Raw genomic sequence first — 15,062 nt, forward strand, 5'->3', positions numbered from 1 at the left:
TTTAATAAAAGTATTTGTAAATATTTATATATAAATTAAATTTTGTTTGAATTTTGGAGATGGACAAAATTGTTTAATTTTTAAAAAAATAAAATTAAATTGAAACAAAATAAAAATATAGTGACCAAATTGAGATTAATGTAATTACATGTGGCCTAACATTAACATGTGACATTGTCATTGTCATGTGACACAATATCAATTTAACACGTGGTAATTAAAATAATAATTAAAAATTAAAAAAAATTGACCTAATTATTTTAATTTTTCAAAAAATAAAAACTGAGAAGAAAACGAATTGAGAAACGTATTTAAAAAAATCACCAAAAATAATATCACGTAGTTAAACATATTATTAACCAATAAAATTTATTAACAATTTGAATAATTTATTTATACATTTTATTAGCTAATTTATTTAAGTGATCAAATTAATTAAATATGACTCACTAAAGTATATATTTCATAAAAGATTTATTGGATAGAGATTATAAATATTATTTTAATTTTTGAGAAATTAAATTAAAATTTTAAAACTTAAGAAAAATAATTAACTTAAGTAAAACAGTCATGATTTCTATAAGTAGTTACTAATCATTAATTATTCATATGTGATTTGCCGTTCTCCTTCCGACTCTTGATCATGTCCACGGGATCCGAACCGTAGGAGGACCCAGCGGTGACTGCAACACCACGTTCGTGCCTTCTGCCTCCACCGCTTTCGGTTTGGGGATCGTCACCTGACTGAACCGCCCGGTTCTCTTCCCGGAACCGCCGGTTTCGCCAAACAGATGCCTTAGAGAGATAGGAATTTTAGAGAATTGAAGAATTAAAAGAGTGTGAAAGGAAAGAAAGTGTGGGAGTAGGATTTGAGTTTAGTTACAATACGATACGAGTACTGTGTAAATTTTACTGATAAAAGAGTTGGAATGATCCGGCACACGGCGTTGGACCCAGATATTACAAACAAAGTATGTGGTGTGCTTGAACCGTTTTTGCTGTCACTGGCAAAGTCTTCGAATCCCGTAACGCTGAGACAATGCAGCCAAATCCACGCAAAGCTCATTCTCTCCCAATGTATTTCACAAACCCACTTAACCAATACTCTCTTGAATATGTATGCTAAATTTGGTCACCTTCGCCATGCCCATATCCTGTTCGACCATATGCCTAATAAGAATGTTGTGACCTGGACAACCTTAATTTCCTCGCATCTCCGAACTGGGTCACTCCCAAAAGCCTTTGAGATGTTCAATCAGATGCGTGAAACGAATGAGAGGCCCAATGAGTACACGTTCTCTGTTCTGCTTCGAGCTTGTGCCACTCCTTCATTGTGGGGAGTGGGTTTGCAGATTCATGGTCTGCTAGTTCGATCTGGGCTTGAGAGAGACAAGTTTGCTGGGAGCTCTATTGTGCATATGTACTTTAACTGTGGCAATAATCTCGAGGGTGCATGTCGTGCTTTTCATGACTTGTTGACGAAAGACCTTGTTGCATGGAATGTTATGATTTCTGGGTTTGCTCATGTTGGTGACTTTAGCATGGTTCATAGGTTGTTTTCTGAGATGTGGGAGGTCCAAGGATTGAAACCCGATGATAGGACTTTTGTTAGCTTACTCAAGTGCTGTTCTTATTTAGAACAGGTAAAGCAAATCCATGGGCTTGCATCTAAGTTTGGTGCCGAAGCTGATGTTGTGGTGGGCAGTGCTATGGTTGACTTGTATGCCAAATGTGGGGATGTAAGTTCTTGCAGGAAAGTCTTTGACTCCATGGAGGAGAAGAATATTTTTGTTTGGAGTTCTATCATTTCAGGCTATACCATGAATGGTAGAGGCGAGGAAGCTGTGCATTTTTTCAAGGACATGTGTAGACAAAGGATTAGACCAGATCAGCATGTGTTTTCGAGTACTTTGAAAGCTTGTGTTGAACTGGAGGACTTTAACACTGGAGTTCAAGTGCATGGCCAAATGATAAAAGCTGGGTATCAAAAGGATTGTTTTGTAGCAAGTGTGTTGTTGACTCTCTATGCCAGTTTTGGTGAACTTGTGGATGTGGACAAGGTGTTTAGAAGAATTATTGATAAAGATATTGTAGCGTGGAACTCGATGATCATGGCTCATGCTCAACCAGGGCGAGGATCTAGTCCCTCTATGAAACTATTACAAGAACTTCGCAGAACCACCTCGTTGCAAATTCAAGCTGCCACCCTAGTTATTGTTCTAAAGTCTTGTGAGAATAAACTAGATTTTCCTGTAGGTAGACATATTCATTCACTTATAGTAAAATCGAGTGTTAGCCATCATACTTTGGTTGGCAATGCATTAGTTCACATGTACTCGGAGTGTGGACAAATTGGTGATGCATTTAAAGCTTTTATTGACATTGTCCAAAAAGATGATGGTTCTTGGAGTTCTATTATTGGAACTTATAAACAAAATGGGCTGGAATCAGAAGCTTTGGAGCTATGCAAAGAGATGTTGGCTGATGGAATCACTTTTACCGTTTATAGCCTTCCATTGTGTATTTCAGCTTGCTCACAACTTTCAACTATACAAGTGGGTAAACAACTCCATGTTTTCTCTATCAAGTCTGGTTACAACCGTCATGTGTATGTTGCAAGTTCCATCATAGATATGTATGCTAAATGTGGAACCATGGAGGAGTCGGAGAAGGTTTTTGGTGAACAGGTAAAGCCGAATGAAGTAATTTATAATGCTGTGATGTGTGGATATGCTCATCATGGAAAGGCACAAGAAGCCATAGAAGTATTTAATAAGTTAGAGAAGAATGGTTTGACTCCCAATCACGTAACTTTCTTAGCTGTGCTATCAGCTTGTAGCCATTCGGGTTATCTGGAAGATACTTTGTATTTCTTTACATTGATGCTTAACAAATACAAAATTAAGCCAGAATCTGAGCATTATGCATGCTTAGTTGATGCCTTTGGCCGGGCAGGAAGGTTAGAGGAAGCTTATCAAATAGTGCAGAAGGATGGAAGTGAATCAGCATGGAGAACATTACTAAGTGCTTGTAGGAATCATAATAACACAGAAATTGGAGAAAAATGTGCAATGAGGATGATAGAATTGAATCCCAGTGATCATGCTTCGTACATTCTTCTCTCAAACATTTACACTGGAGAGGGAAAATGGGAAGAAGCTCTTAAATGTAGGGAGAAAATGGCTAAAATTCGTCTGAAGAAAGACCCAGGCAGTAGTTGGTTGATTTGAGGATCGCTTAGATGTGATTTATACTAACGTAATTACAGTGCAATTTTATTTATTTTTTTTTAAAAAAAGTTAATAAAATAATCTAAATAACTATTTGCTCACATAAATTAATGTATTTTTACATATTGAGCTGATAAATTTTTTTCTGGTTTGACATATGTAATTTTTTTATATTTTTCTTTCCATTTCTAATAATATTTTACATTTTATTTTTCGTCCTAATATATTAATCTCTGATAAATAACGAGTTATTTGTTAAATGATCATATCAGTTATTAATTACGATGGCACTTGTATTTTTTTTTAATTTTGTTTAAAAAAGTTAATTGATATGATGAAAATGATAATTTTTTTAATATATGTTTAACGATAAAACTTACGAAAGGGTGTAAAGATGGGTGATTGATGGGTCGTGCAAGATATTTTTTTCTTCTAAATTCTCCATTTTCTATAGATCTCACCGTTAAATAAGAAATATTAAAAAATATTGAAAGAGAGAAGATATGTAAACATTAACAAAAGCAGAAATAATATTTTTTTGTATCTTGACATTTTCTCTTCCTAACAATAAATTTTACAATACGTATAAGTTCCACTCAATCAAATGCTATGATTAGTAGTAAACAATTCATCACTTTATTCAATCGACATCAAAGATCAAAACGAAGAATAAAAATTCAGGAAAGACCAAAATATAAATTGCTTTATTAAAGACCAAAAGCAGAAAGATGTGTTAATCTTACTCAATTACTAAGATATCACTTAAAAGCATGTCATCACTAAACTGAAGTCAGTTAGTGGTAGAGATTAAGAAAAGTAAAAATTTGATTGAGAACCAGGAAAAAAAATATCATTGAAGTATGGAAAAACATCTTAAGCCTAAAATAATATAGAAGTTGGAAATACACGTGGCTAACCATAGAACTTCTTCCACTATATTGGAATGCAAGACCCACCAACTAATGTGTAGTTTATTTCGTGTAACTGAACACACATCAGACATGTATAAACATGAAACGTTATCAAGTGAAAGGACATTTGATTGTTCTGTTCTGTATTAAGTCAATCTTATGGCAAAATTAAGCGCACTTGTCCAACATACAATATTCATGTCGGTCACAGTTGAAGCAAATTCAAATCATCCAATGCTCATACAAATATTATACAATCGAATTGTTCTAAAATACAAATTGCAGATGAAGATATAGGAACGATACCGCTGTAATTCAGCCCCCCATGGAATTTCCACATTTCCGCATCAATAACAAGTGATAACTTGGTCCAACAAGTGCTCATAAGTGGATATTTGGAATCAAATGAGTATGTCTATGCTTTACCAAAAAAATTCAGAATAATTGATCAATACTTTTCCTAGCCTTGAAGACTTCTTTTTGATTTTGTTCATCTAAAAATTAAGATATGTAAACTTTTTACCTCTATAATTACAAATTTTAATCCCCATCCTCAATTTTTTGGGCGTGTGTATTTTTCACGAGTTCCTTTCTCCTACTGTTCTGACATGAAATGATCAGCTAATTTTTACCTTATTTAGCTATCCAGAGTTAACCCATTATCATCCTCATCTGTAGGATCTTCGGGTGGTGTTGCCTTTGGAAAGAATTCTTCATTGGGGTACATCTGACGAAATAGCTGCGAGAATACCACCACCAAAATAGTAAGCTCAGTTACAGAGCTATGAATTATTAATCAAGGTTTGTAAATTTTATCTTAACGGAATCACTTGTCAAAGCAAATGTACACGTGCATAAATATTTTCTAGTTCATTTCCCTAATTTTCATTGGCAAACAAAAATGACAAGCAACTAGCCCAAAATAAGGTTTGTAGCTAGCTACTTGAGTGACAACAAGAAGAAGCAACAGCGATAATGAGAAAAAATATTTTTTTCAAAATGAAGAATGATCAGACAAACCTCCTCAGCTGCATCTAAAAGGTCATTGTAGTTCAGATTTCCATCCGGTGTAGAAGTAGAGCTGATCAATTCAAAATTACTCTGAAAAGGTGATCACAGTATATCCATAGTCAGAAAATGATGTCCATGTCAATGTTTACTCAGGTTACAATTTTGAAACACATTCATGACAAAATTAAAAAGCACTGCCTAGTTAGTTAACAGTGCTTTTGTTCTTTGAAAAATATAAGATATGTGGTCGTAGGGCCCTAATCCTTACTAGATATAAAAAATAAAAACATTTTAAAAAAATAGACAGGGTTATCAGGGTACAGTCTCCATAATAATAAAAATAAATTAATGAGTGTTACAGTAAAGGAAACAAGTGCACATGCAACAACATGCAGGTAAAAGAAAATACTATTGAAGAAATAAATCTGTGAATATGGATTAGAAGCACACCACAATTAATTTCTGAATATACAATGCACTCCAGAGCACAATCGGTTTAGTATCCTCACTATCACTTTGAACACTTGAAATACTTTCAGTGTTTCCGGATACAGGCAGTGTGAGAAGAGCAATCATGGCTGCTTTTAGTAGATTCTTTCCTTCATCGGCATTATTGCACAAAGTGGAAAAATATAAAATGAAACTGACGAAGAAAACAAAGACATGTCAGTTTAAGTTCAGAAGTTCACACGGGAAATATAAATATAATAACTAGTAGTTGAATATGAATATGGTAACACGGAGCAGAACTTTAAACGTAAATTATGGGAGTAACAGTCACTATCCTGGGGCCAACGAAGAATGTAAAAGATGACTATGGAAGAAGCCTGCGATTTATCAGTAAAAAAATGTTTCTAAATGGAAGCAATTAAATTATAAAAATATTTGTATAATGCTTCTTTATTTTTTAATGCTCTGCAGCTTAATCCCATTGAAGAATAGGCGCAATTTAAAAAAGCCAACCAATAGAAACGTGGAGCCCATGCTTGTTTCTTGGGTCCTTCATTTTCTTAAGAAAAACGCATTTTCCTCTTTTAAGTGTTGGATGCATCCTTTTGATAAAATAAAATGCAAGCTACTTCAAAAGGAATTTTCAAAATTTACTATGAAGATTTTATTGTGGGGGTTTGACAACGAAATCGAGTTTACTCTTTTGTTCAGGCAGAGCTTTGGGGAGGTTCAATCATGGATAGAAGTTAATTAACTCAGATTTTTATATGTAGAATCTGATTTGTTAGAATTTAAGATAAGCAGAAATAAAAGATTATATTTAAAATGAACATTTCAATTTCTATTTGGCAAGAAACTTACGTTCCCTCAGGACAAACAGCAAGATTTGATCCTATCTGAAGAGATTTGATTGATGTCATCTGTTCGGGATACAAAGCTACAGGAGAAAAAAATTAATTTCTTTCTCATATGTTAATATGCCTCTAATTATAAATGCATAGTTTAGATTTCTCTTACATCTAGGAGGATACACCACTGAGCAATTAGATACATCTGGCTTTATTGAACTTCTTGTGATGCATATTCCCCTAGCCACCATTCCTTTAATATCTCTCTGACTCAGCATTTGGAGCCTTTCACATGGAAAATCTCTTGGAGACAAAGACAATGGTGACGGAATAGTGAAGGATGGATCCAGAATCAGTTGTTGGCTATATAAATCTTGACCTGAAGCTAACCTAACACCTTTATAAAGCCCAGTAGCCTGCAATGTCAGTTAAAAAATTAAAAAGATGAAATTCCTTTTGCACTTGGCTTCAACCTCATCTTTTCTCACACAAAAAAGTGCTAGATAACAAAAAACTAAGATATATATATATAGTAGCACCTTATCCATAAGCAGCGAAACAACTGGCATTCTTAGAACCTGAATCACAGAAGTATAAAATGTAAATAAGCAGATATGGTCAACAAAACAATAAACAAAAATAATTTTGAAAACATGTAAGCAGATACATACTTAACAAGGTATTTACTTTGCCAATAAAACATCCTAAAACATCCAAATATTAATATCAAGAGAACAAAGATATAGGAGTTTCATCCCAACCCTAAACAAGTAAATCGTTATGACAATAAAGCACACAGATAGTAGTTTCATTAAATGGAATAATATAACAAATATCCTTGTGTAGTAAAATTTGAATCACTTGAGATTAAAAACTGATAACAATATATTCTAAGGGCTTAACAGATCCTCTCATTCTCTTCTATATATATTGAAAAAGCAAGAATACATGGAACACCAAGAGTCTGCACTAGGCCTCTAGGTACAAAACTAGGTACTACTCATTACTGGTCTAACAGACTAGCCTTAATGATGATATAAAATAGTAATTATTCTAACACTCCCCCTCAAGCTGGACAGATTGTATGTACCAAGCTTGGAACAAATAAACTGAATCCGAGGTCCCTTTAATGACTTGGTCAACACATCTGCAAGTTGGTCATTTGATCCAACAAACTCGGTACATATTTCTTTTGACAATAACTTTTCCCGAACAAAATGACAATATATTTCTATATGTTTAGTTCTCTCGTGAAACACTGGATTTGATGCAATGTGAAGAGCAGCTTGGTTATCACAATACATCTTCATACTCTGGATGTCACAAAAGCTAAGCTCTTGAAGGAACTGCTTCACCCATATAAGTTCACATGCTAGTGACGCCATTGCCCTATATTCAGCTTCAGCTGTTGATCAAGCCACTGCAATCTGTTTCTTACTTTTCCATGAGATAATGTTTCCTCCAAGGAAAACACAAATCCAGTAGTAAATCGTCTATCAATAGGAGAACCCACCCAATCGGCATCACAATATCCTGATACCTGAAGGCTTCCTTTTTCTTCATATAACCGCCCTTGCCCGGGAGCCTTTTTCACATACCTTAGAATGCGAATGATAGCATTTCAATGGCCAACACATGGAGCTTGCATGAACTGACTAACCACTCCAACTGCAAAAGATGGATTCGGCCTTGTAATAGTAGATAGATTAGTTTTCCAACTAGCCTCCTATATCTCTCCGAGTCGGAGAATAACTCACCTTCTGCTGTTAATTTTTGATTTGAGTCCATAGGACTGTCAACCGGTCTACAATTAATCATGCCGGTTTCTTGCAAAATATCCAGAGCATACTTCCTTTGGGAGATTACAACTCCATCTTTTGACTGAGCTACTTCAATGCCTAAGAAGTATTTGAGGCTTCCAAGATCCTTGGTTTGGAAATGTCTACACAAGTACTCCTTCAATTGAGATATTCCAGCAGTGTCATTTCCTGTAATGACTATATCATCAACATATACTATTAAGTAAACACATTTCCCAAGAGATAAATGATAATAAAAGACTGAGGGATCTGTTTCACTACGTCTTAGCCCAAATTTTTGAACAATGGAGCTGAATTTTCCAAACCAAGCACGTGGTGATTGCTTGAGCCCATATAGAGATCGGTGCAATTTGCAAACCATACCAGACTCTCCCTGAGCAACAAACCCAGGAGGTTGCTCCATGTAAACTTCTTCCTCAAGATCACCATGGAGAAAGGCATTTTTGATATCCAATTGATGAAGTGGCCAATGACGAATGGCTGCCATTGCGAAGAAAAGACGAATGGTAGTCATCTTGGCCACGGGAGAAAAGGTGTCACAATAATCAAGGCCATAAACCTGAGTGTACCCTTTTGCAACCAGCCAAGCTTTTAGCCTATCAATGTCACCATTAGAGCCGACTTTAACTGCATATACCCATCGACAACCAACAGCCTTTTTGCCCGGGGGAAGTGACACAAGCTCCCAAGTATTACTGTGGTCAAGAGCCTGCATTTATGCAATCATGGCTTGTCGCCATCCAGGATGATCAAGTGCTTCTTTCACATTTTTGGGTATAACCACAAAAGACACTGAGGATAAAAGGGAATAAAAGGAGGGCGACAGTCTGTGATAGCTAAGAAAATTATAAATGGGATGAGGGTTTCGAGTGGAACGAGTACCTTTTCTGAGAGCAATGGGCCAACCAGAATCATTTTCACCAAGAGGCGGTGAGGGAGAAGAATATGAAGGAGGAGATCCACCATTTTCTGGAAGAGGACTATCCATCGGGGTACTGTGGCGGAAGATATCAATATGTGGAGAGGAAGGTTCGGGAGGACTTTGAGTATGACTTGGATTGATTGAAACATTGGAGATATTGGGCTCAACCACTGGAAGAGGAAGGACCTGTTGGAGGATATGAACATCTTGAACAGATGGAGAGAAGAAAGGTGTTTGTTCAAAGAATGTAACATTGGCAGACATGTAGTACTTCTTGGTTTCAGGAGAGTAACACCGGTACCCTTTTTGAAGCCGAGAATAGCCTAAAAAGACACATTTGATCGCACGAGCAGAGAGCTTGTCTAGCCTCGGAGACATGTCGTGAACAAAACAGACACAACCAAAAACTCGAGGAGGGGTGTGAAAGAGAGGATCATTGGGAAAGAGAATAGAGAAAGGGACTTTATTATTGAGAGAGGAGGAGGGCATCCTATTAATAAGAAAACAGACAGTTAAGATGGCATCCCCCAGTGATCAACAGGAATATGGGCACCAAGCAAAAGGGTACGAGCAATTTCAACCAAGTGTCTATTTTTTCTTTCGACTATACCATTTTGCTGGGGTGTATGAGGACAAGTGGACTGATGCAAAATACCATGGGAGCTAAGGATTGCAGAAAAAGTGGAGGAGAAATACTCTTTAGCATTATCACTTCTTAAGATTTTAATTACTTGACCAAATTGGTTCTTGATTTCATTCCAAAAGGATGTGAAGATGGGTAACAATTCAGAGTGATCTTTCATTAGATAAACCCAAGTACATCTAGAATACTCATCAATAAATGTAACAAAATACCTAAAACCAAAAGAACAAATGCGACTAGGTCCCCAGACATTAGAATGAATAATAGAAAAACTAGAATTGTACATTGATTGAGACCTTTTAGGAAAGATAGATCTAACATGTTTTCCTAGTTGACAAGACTCACATTCTAAAGTCTGAAGACCACTAAGTTCAGGACACATCTTTTTTATCTTTGACAAGTGAGGATGGCCAAATCGGTCATGTAACACTTTAGGGGGAAGAGCTGCAACACAGGATACCCGTGGACGAGATCCAAAATGGTATAAACCTCCAGCTTCATATCCTTTTCCAATTTGTCTCCCCAAGCCACGCTCCTGTATAACAAAAGATTTTGAATCAAAAGTTATTGAACAATGCAATATTTTGGTTAAATGACTTAAGGAAAGTAAATTGAATGGACAGTTTGGGACAAAAAGAACAGATTTCAGAGTGAGAGAGGGAGACGTGACCGACTCCCTTTGAACAAGTTTTAGAGCCATTTGCAAGGGTAATGAAATGAGGTTTTTCTTGGAGGGAAAGGGTTGAGAACAATGAGGTCTTACCAGAGATGTGATCAGAAGCACCCGAGTCAATTACCCATGAATTTTGACCTTCCATGGATTGAGAAATGCAAGTTGTGGATGTACTTGGGGATTGAGATGATTGGGCCAAGCTGTTAGACTTTAATCGCAGATACTCTTGATACTCTTCCTCAGTGAACTTGGAGTCGAAAGTGGGAGTTTCAGCCTTAGAGATATTGGCGGTTTTTGAAGGAAAACCATGCAAGGAGTAGCAGTTTTCTTGGGTGTGACCCACCCTCTTACAGTAAGTGCACTGTGGACGTCCCCGACCTCCACGTCCTCCTCCTCTAATGCCACGTCCTCCTCTTCCTCGCGTGGCAATCATGACAGATGGTTCCATTGTTTCATGACCTTCATGAGATTGAGGCACTGGAACACGAAGAAGACGTGTGGTCAAGGCTTCCAAGGAAGGGACCTCATGACTTGTCAGAAGTTGATCTCTGATATGATTCAAATCTGGATGTAAAGCACGGAGGATTATCACCATATAATACTTGTCAAGCTTCTTCTTGATGTCTTTCAAAGATTCCACTTCCAAGAACGTTCTCAACTCTTCCGCAGCTGCTTGGGCTTCAGTCACGAAGGAGACCATATCATGGTCTGTCATTTTGAGACATGCAAGCTTGTTTGTTGTATCATAGAGACGTTGAATATCATTAGCATAAATGCTTTGAGCTTTCTTCCAAAAAGAGTGACATGTTCTGAAGGCTCTAAGAGATATCAAAAGTCGAGGTTTCACATATTGCCACAATAGGGCACACAATTGGAAATCTACTTGTTTCCATTGTTCAGCCTTTTCAGAAGGTACTTGGCTTCCATCCTGCTCAAGGTGGTCATAATGTCCTTGACCGAGGAACCACATTTCCACGGCAGCAGACCAAGACAGATAATTCTTTCCGTTTAGCTTTTCGAAAGTAATGGAGGGACTTCCAGAGAAAGAAAGAACACTTCCAGACGCAATTCTTGGTAATGAAAGAAAAAAACGCAGCAGTGAGGAACCAAAAACCGAGAGGGTTCCTTAGGGTTTTCTTCAAGGGGAGCTTCTGGACTTCACTGAAGTAGGGTTTTGAGGGTCAGAACAGAGAGAGGAGGTTCAGGTGACAACTATGGAGGAGTCGCGGTGACCTTCCGATGGGCAGAGGGCGGCACGTGAACAGTACGCGCCTGTTCGCAGCGCACAAAGAAGTGGTGCGTGGAGGAGAATCAGACTCCGGCACCGGTGGGCGTGGTCGTCGCATGAAGAGACGAACCTGATCCAGTGGTCGCCGGACGGAACAGTGACGGCGGACGGCGGTGGACGGCGGCGGACAGAGAATCAGACTCCGGCACCGGTGGGGGTGGTCGTCGCGTGAAGAGACGAACCAGATCCAGTGGTTGCCGGACGGACCAGTGACGGCGGACGGCGGACAGATGTGAGATGGCAGAGAACCAAGTTGAAGAACTTTAAACTGCAGTTGACAGCTGCATGTAGTGACAAGACAACCACGGACAACGGCAAAGGGCACCAGACATATGCGAACGACTGGTAGACAACCCAGGACAGAAACCAGAGCAGGGTGAACCTGCTCTGATACCAACTTGAGATTAAAAACTGATAAAAATATATTCTAAGGGCTTAATAGATCCCTCTCATTCTCTTCTATATATATTGAAAAAGCAAGAGTACATGGAACACCAAGAGTCTGCACAAGGCCTCTAGGTACAGAACTAGGTACTACTCATTACTGGTCTAACAGACTAGCCTTAATGATGATATAAAATAGTAATTATTCTAACAGAATCCATCCCTTCTACGGAAACCTCAATCCTGTCATTCAGAAAGAAAGAGCCAGAAAAAACCAAACATGCCACATTCCTTGACAACATGATAGCCAAACCATGTTTCCTTCTACCATATATAAGGTAAGATGCCACTTATGTAACAGGGCAAAAAACAGAAGAAAGAGAAACAGGCAATATGCACTTAGCATCTAGAATCAATTTATAAACCAATGTTTCTATTTTTTGTTTATTAAACAAGTTTTCAAACAAAAATGCAACCTCTAGAGAAGTCACAGCAACTAGAAAATTTCTGTAATAGTCATCCATTGTAACTTACATAAATGCAACCTTTGACAGCAGCACGGCGACAAAAGGCTTGTGGTAGTTCTCCTTCACCATAAATAGGATAAAGCAACGCACCAGGAGCATTAGGAAACCTGAGTGAAAAATTATAAGTATCTCAAAAACAAAAATTAAACAGCATCCATTAAATGAAAACAAAAAAAGGAAAATGTAATACATGAAAGTACAAGAATATGAAATACCTTCCAACAGATGAGCTGTATTGAGCTAAACAATCTATTCCAACTTTTGTTTTGAGCAAATCTTTAAAAACCTCGTTACTGTCTTGATCATAATCTACCAGAGCTATAGCATACAAAAGTATCCTGTGGAAGATAAAAAGACTTTACCTTAGCGTACTTGAAGCAGGTCAACAGGTTATGCGTGCATTCTTTGAGTTGACATACTTTACTAAAAACCATCAATGAAATATGAATAAATAGTAGTTCTCTTCATCACAGGAGAAGATGATCAACTTCAGTTTTCCAAATGTAAAATAAGACTTCAAGCAGACAAACAAACTGAGCACTAAAGATTTCATGTGCTATTATCCAATGTCCAGATTTCACTTACATGGAGCATACAAATCAACAGCTTCATGGAGAGAGACAATAAATATAATCCAGACACTAATAAAGCATCACTGCATCTATTCCTAAGAAAACTATATCAAAACTGTACAAAAGAGTCTATTACATCATTCTTTAGTGTAAGCCACTTCGCTTGTGATTCAATGTTGATTTTCATATAGCAGAACACCTAAATTTCCCAGTACTATTTCCGCCTATGAATAACCATGAAACATAAAGGTACACGATACAATAACAAACAAGAAACTGCAGGCGGAGCAATAGTTTCTCCTACTTTCTTCCTGACTAGGGTTAAAAATGATAAAGAACCAGTGGTGAGTGTAATCTAGAAGTGAAGAAACTTTCATCTGCAGAATGGTGGTACTTATAGGCTAATAAAACACCTTTATCTACAGGTCTGAAGACGTACATTTTACAATAATGTACATACTTTTAATAATATCATACATAGCAACTTGAAAGTGCTGTAAATCAGACAGGACACACAAAATGAAAGGCTAAATAAACAAATTGCTAAGCTGAAGAAATATGATTATGCCGTGCAGAAATGAATGAAAATCAAATCTCACTAGAAACAGAAATGGTGAATACGATTTTATCTTAGGCGGCAACTTCATTTTCTCCAAGAAATTAACAAAAGGAATCTCCATATCCTCCTCCGAAATTTTCTCCTCCTGATTATCATCCAAGTGCTGTTGAACCAACTTGAAGAACCTCATCAACTGGTTCTTCTCCTTCAGCGAAAGCTTCTTGTCTCTGAAAATCGCTCCGCGAGAATCCGGCACGTTCGCCAAACCCCCATTCGGTTCGTACACGAAGCTTTCATCGATTCCTTTGAACTCCAAATACTGCGCCGCGCCAGATTTCAACAGCAGATCGATCGTCCTGTCCGCGCTGAACAGCGCCCTCGGACCTCCCAAATCGATGTTGAATTTTCTCGAATTTTCGCAGAGGAACGAGTATTCATCGTAGCATGAGATTTCCACGTCGGAGCATATGGGTTGGTGGAGGAGATCGAGAACAACGTCTTCGGAGTCGGTGGTTGTGACGGCTGTGGGGAGAGGGTTGGGAGAAGTGAGGTAGGAAGTGAAGTCGAGGAAGGAAAGAGAGGCGAAGTGGCTGCCGTAAAAGGAGTTGGGATCGAGGTGGAGGATAGTTTTGCCGGCGGCAGATGCGGCGGCGGCGACGACGGATTCAGATAGGCCGGTGCCGACGATGATGAGATCGAAGTTGACGGGGTCTATGGGAGGGTAGGATAACGGGTCTTGGGATTCACTCATAGCGACTACGACGGCGCGTGCAGGTTAATTGCGTATGTGTCGTGCGAGAAAAAGTGGTTTAGTGTGTATCGTTTGAATTAGTACAAGAATGGTTTTAGTTTGACTGTGGTTGAGATCGCTAAGGTTTATGTTTATCCTTCGGTACATTAAGTTTTGTTTGAACATTATTTCGATATATTTTTGTTTTTAAATTTAAAAGGTATAATATTATTTTATAATTTATATTTAATTAATGTTATTTCTTGCGAAAATAATAAATCTATTTAAATAATCAATTTTTAAAACAATATTTCAGAAAATTACTGTATCGAAAATAGACTTCAGAAGTTCAAAGAAGAAAAGGTTTACATTTCCTATGTTAACAGCCCCAACTGTTATGTTTATATATTGGTACACTATAACTTCATGTTTAACGACTGTCATAATTAGTTAAACTATATCACTCAAGATATCATGCAAAAGTATTATTATAT

General features: G+C 37.5%; 3 protein-coding genes across 3 annotated transcripts; 1 reads left to right on the forward strand and 2 right to left on the reverse strand.

Annotated features, from left to right (window-relative positions):
- Nucleotides 1–635: 635 nt before the first annotated feature.
- On the forward strand, nucleotides 636–3,454 carry LOC124837811 (pentatricopeptide repeat-containing protein At4g13650-like). The gene has a single exon (XM_047313275.2). The coding sequence runs from the start codon at nucleotides 930–932 to the stop codon at nucleotides 3,228–3,230; it is 2,301 nt and encodes a 766-aa protein (XP_047169231.2). The 5' UTR covers nucleotides 636–929; the 3' UTR covers nucleotides 3,231–3,454.
- An 803-nt stretch (nucleotides 3,455–4,257) lies between these two features.
- REP (Rab escort protein) lies at nucleotides 4,258–14,694 on the reverse strand. Its single transcript, XM_047313255.2, has 9 exons — nucleotides 13,901–14,694; nucleotides 12,923–13,045; nucleotides 12,715–12,814; nucleotides 6,990–7,028; nucleotides 6,620–6,866; nucleotides 6,464–6,539; nucleotides 5,603–5,795; nucleotides 5,162–5,242; nucleotides 4,258–4,880 (listed from the first exon to the last, which is right to left on the reverse strand). The coding sequence occupies exons 1-9, from the start codon at nucleotides 14,587–14,589 to the stop codon at nucleotides 4,779–4,781; spliced, it is 1,650 nt and encodes a 549-aa protein (XP_047169211.2). The 5' UTR covers nucleotides 14,590–14,694; the 3' UTR covers nucleotides 4,258–4,778.
- LOC148192080 (uncharacterized) lies at nucleotides 10,366–12,682 on the reverse strand. Its single transcript, XM_088100756.1, has one exon. It carries the CDS (start codon nucleotides 11,476–11,478, stop codon nucleotides 10,393–10,395), a length of 1,086 nt encoding a protein of 361 aa, XP_087956882.1. The 5' UTR covers nucleotides 11,479–12,682; the 3' UTR covers nucleotides 10,366–10,392.
- Nucleotides 14,695–15,062: the final 368 nt, after the last annotated feature.

The sequence above is a fragment of the Vigna umbellata genome, chromosome 10 (assembly GCF_029865625.1).
Source record: "Vigna umbellata cultivar VRB3 chromosome 10, Vumbellata_1.0, whole genome shotgun sequence".
In the NCBI taxonomy this organism is placed as follows: Eukaryota; Viridiplantae; Streptophyta; class Magnoliopsida; order Fabales; family Fabaceae; genus Vigna; species Vigna umbellata.

Excerpts from the sequence above, each read along its gene's own strand:
- LOC124837811 (XM_047313275.2), top strand. The coding sequence starts at position 930 with ATGATCCGGCACACGGCGTTGGACCCAGATATTACAAACAAAGTATGT.
- LOC148192080 (XM_088100756.1), bottom strand. The coding sequence starts at position 11,478 with ATGTGGTTCCTCGGTCAAGGACATTATGACCACCTTGAGCAGGATGGA.
- REP (XM_047313255.2), bottom strand. The coding sequence starts at position 14,589 with ATGAGTGAATCCCAAGACCCGTTATCCTACCCTCCCATAGACCCCGTC. Across the intron at positions 5,796-6,463 it reads GCTGTTTGTCCTGAGGGAAC|TTTCATTTTATATTTTTCCA; the intron begins GTAAGTTTCTTG and ends TTTCTTCGTCAG. Across the intron at positions 4,881-5,161 it reads TTTTAGATGCAGCTGAGGAG|CTATTTCGTCAGATGTACCC; the intron begins GTTTGTCTGATC and ends GTATTCTCGCAG.